This window comes from Vigna unguiculata, chromosome 2 (genome assembly GCF_004118075.2).
Source record: "Vigna unguiculata cultivar IT97K-499-35 chromosome 2, ASM411807v1, whole genome shotgun sequence".
In the NCBI taxonomy this organism is placed as follows: domain Eukaryota; kingdom Viridiplantae; phylum Streptophyta; class Magnoliopsida; order Fabales; family Fabaceae; genus Vigna; species Vigna unguiculata.
In genome coordinates, this window is record NC_040280.1 from 33,267,408 (window position 1) to 33,270,169 (window position 2,762).

The following is a 2,762-nucleotide window of genomic DNA, read 5'->3' on the forward strand; positions in this document are numbered from 1 at the left end:
CTTCAAATTAGCCACCGGATAAAACCTGATATATGCACTAAAGACTGAGATTTTTTTATTTTATGTCAACTTCTCAAGCATTTTTTTTTTTTGTAGACAAACTTCTCTTAAACACTTTTGATGAAAAAGAAAAGTAATACACTTTCTTTTTTTATATAATGGTGGATCTGTTAGAATCGAATTTACTAAACCGGACAATTCGGTGCACCATAATGGCATCAAATTAAGGGGCTTCTTCCTGCATCCCAAATATTCTTTTATATCCTCAAAAATTACAATATTAATCCTAAAATTCTTTTATTAATAAAACGGATATTGAGATCTATTTCAGAAAAATGTGAAGAAAATGTCCGCACGATAATATTTACCAGAAGGACTAATCATAAAGCGATGGTTTGGAACAGCAATCTAATAAGCAACAGAATTTCCATTTCGAAACCAAAGCACTAGTGTGCTCATCAATGCTACAATTTATTGCCTCCTATTTAGATTTGGCAAATGTAAAAGCATTCAAAAAGCAGACTATTGGAAAGAAAAACAAATCTGTTGATTATGGTACGAGTAATACAACAACCCTTGTCTAAAAATGCTGTTCCCCCTAATTCCTCTTCTCTAGCATCCTACAGACACTTGCAGTGCTGATACAACACTTAACCTGAACCGTGTCTGTTTCACTAGAAAAGCACATGTCTACATTATTTTCAGTTTCCCCGGACACAGATTAGTACAATGCCTCCAAATTCACAATACTGAAAAAAACGGGAACAATGGCATCCTCTTGTTTACAACAGGAAAAAGTTAGCAACTATTAAGAAAATTGAGCAGTAAACTAAACCAGTTTTAGAAAACAAATTAGCACCATTAGAAGTGTCAGGAACAAAGCTTCCTTCAGGAGTGCTTGTGGTGAGAACGACTACAATCCAGTTATCTTCTGAACCAATACCAATTCCTGTAAACTTGGAGTCGTTGAGATTGCCAGAGTAGAGAGATTGTGTGAAATTTGTAAGGACAACGCTTGAAACCAGGCCAGGAACACAAACAGGCATTACAGCTCCATCCCTTGTGTTAGAAATATTCAGGTGACATTTATTTAAAAGGTCTGGGTAGTTGGAGAACTCAGGCTCTGTACCTGGGACTGTGTTAGCACCTGTGGTATTTGTACAAGGTTGATTCTTGAACTGGTCAGCCATTTCATCAGCAAAGCAATTTGCATTTTCATTCTTTGTTAGAGATATCAAGTTTAATGATTTCCTATAGTTGTTGATTTCTTGATAAAGATCATCTTCCTCATCTGCAAGTGGATATCAGTGCAATCTCAAAATGTAAACTTCAATATGTGGATGTTAACATTATTAAACTTAAATCTAACTCAACTCTATAAAACTACGTTAAAATATATATAATTTTTGCTATAATAGAACTTGAAATGATTCTAATACTATCTAAAAAATAAACATTGCTTCTAACCTAACTCTAAAACTATATTGTAAGTGAGTTTTGGACCAATTTATATAGTCTAAATTTGTCTATTTCCAACATTTGCAAGGAAAGCACATAGGATAATAGAATCTAACTTAGTTTACAATTTGACATATGGTGCTATGCATGACTATGTAAACAGCATGTCACTCAGCTAAGTTGCATTCAAATCTATATGAAATATAGCTCTTCGATTTACAAGTTATTTCAATTGCTGTCATTATACGTGAATTGTGTGGAAGAAGATTTCCTGACCTTCAGCAGCAACCACAGAAAGCTTTACCAACAAGATTAATGAAAAACCTGATCACTAGTAACATGGAACCCTATGGTAGTAAATGATTAAGTTACTCAATGACCATCTAATCAACCTACTGATACAAAAATCGGAATATAAAAGTTGAAGTCATTCTGCATTGACAAGCAACCGCATTATGCAATTTCAAATTTCATTATTTAGTAGGTATCAACACAAATGAGCAGATCTTTTGAAGGTCAATGTAGAAGAATATATAAACTATCCCCAAAGATTCGGTGATGTCAGATCAATCGTTCTCCCATACAGATCTAAGACTGTCCATTGAGAAACTCATACATACACAAGAAAAGGGTGAAAAATAAGGACAGATAAAAACATATACCCAGAGAAAAAACGACTTAAAATCGAAAACTTGATGAGAGTTAAGAAAATTCAAGAAAAGACAGGTAGAGAAAATACTCTTACAACAGATGTTTGAGAATAACAGTCGAAAGGGTAAGAAAAAAATACAAGAGTTGGAAAAAAATTAAGTGAGGGCATCAGAGTACTGACCGTGGTCGCATTTTACAAAGTGATTCGACAAGAGAATGGAAGAAAGGAGGAGCGTCAAAATCAGAGGGAAGCGGAATAAGGCCATTGTTTGTAGTTTGAAAAGCAGAGAGAGAGAGAGAGAGAGAGAGAGTTGAAATGGTGAAGAATCTCTTCTATTTCCGTGTTAAGTAAAAGCTTCATCCTCTGCATTACACGCTGTAACACCCATTTCATCCTTCAACAACTTTCCGTAAAAATGTGCAATTAAGTTTATAATTACATAGCAATTGTTCTTCATATACAATATTAAAATCATCCTTTTTTTTATCTTTAGATTTTATTTCCTGTTTTCTTTTCCATTCTGGTAATCTTAACTATATAATATGAACTTGACAAAATTAATTGTGATCCATGCATGATTATAATCACAGTAGATCGATAAATTACCTAAAATTTTTAAATTTATAAGGATATACAAGTCAAGTTTTTAAGT

The 2,762-nt window shown here is 33.4% G+C and overlaps 1 protein-coding gene across 1 annotated transcript; it reads right to left on the reverse strand.

Moving 5' to 3' along the window:
• Positions 1 to 509: 509 nt before the first annotated feature.
• Positions 510 to 2,483, reverse strand: LOC114169958 (uncharacterized GPI-anchored protein At5g19250-like). The gene is made up of 2 exons (XM_028055373.1): positions 2,291 to 2,483; positions 510 to 1,291 (listed from the first exon to the last, which is right to left on the reverse strand). Exons 1-2 carry the CDS (start codon positions 2,373 to 2,375, stop codon positions 783 to 785), a joined length of 594 nt encoding a protein of 197 aa, XP_027911174.1. The 5' UTR covers positions 2,376 to 2,483; the 3' UTR covers positions 510 to 782.
• Positions 2,484 to 2,762: the final 279 nt, after the last annotated feature.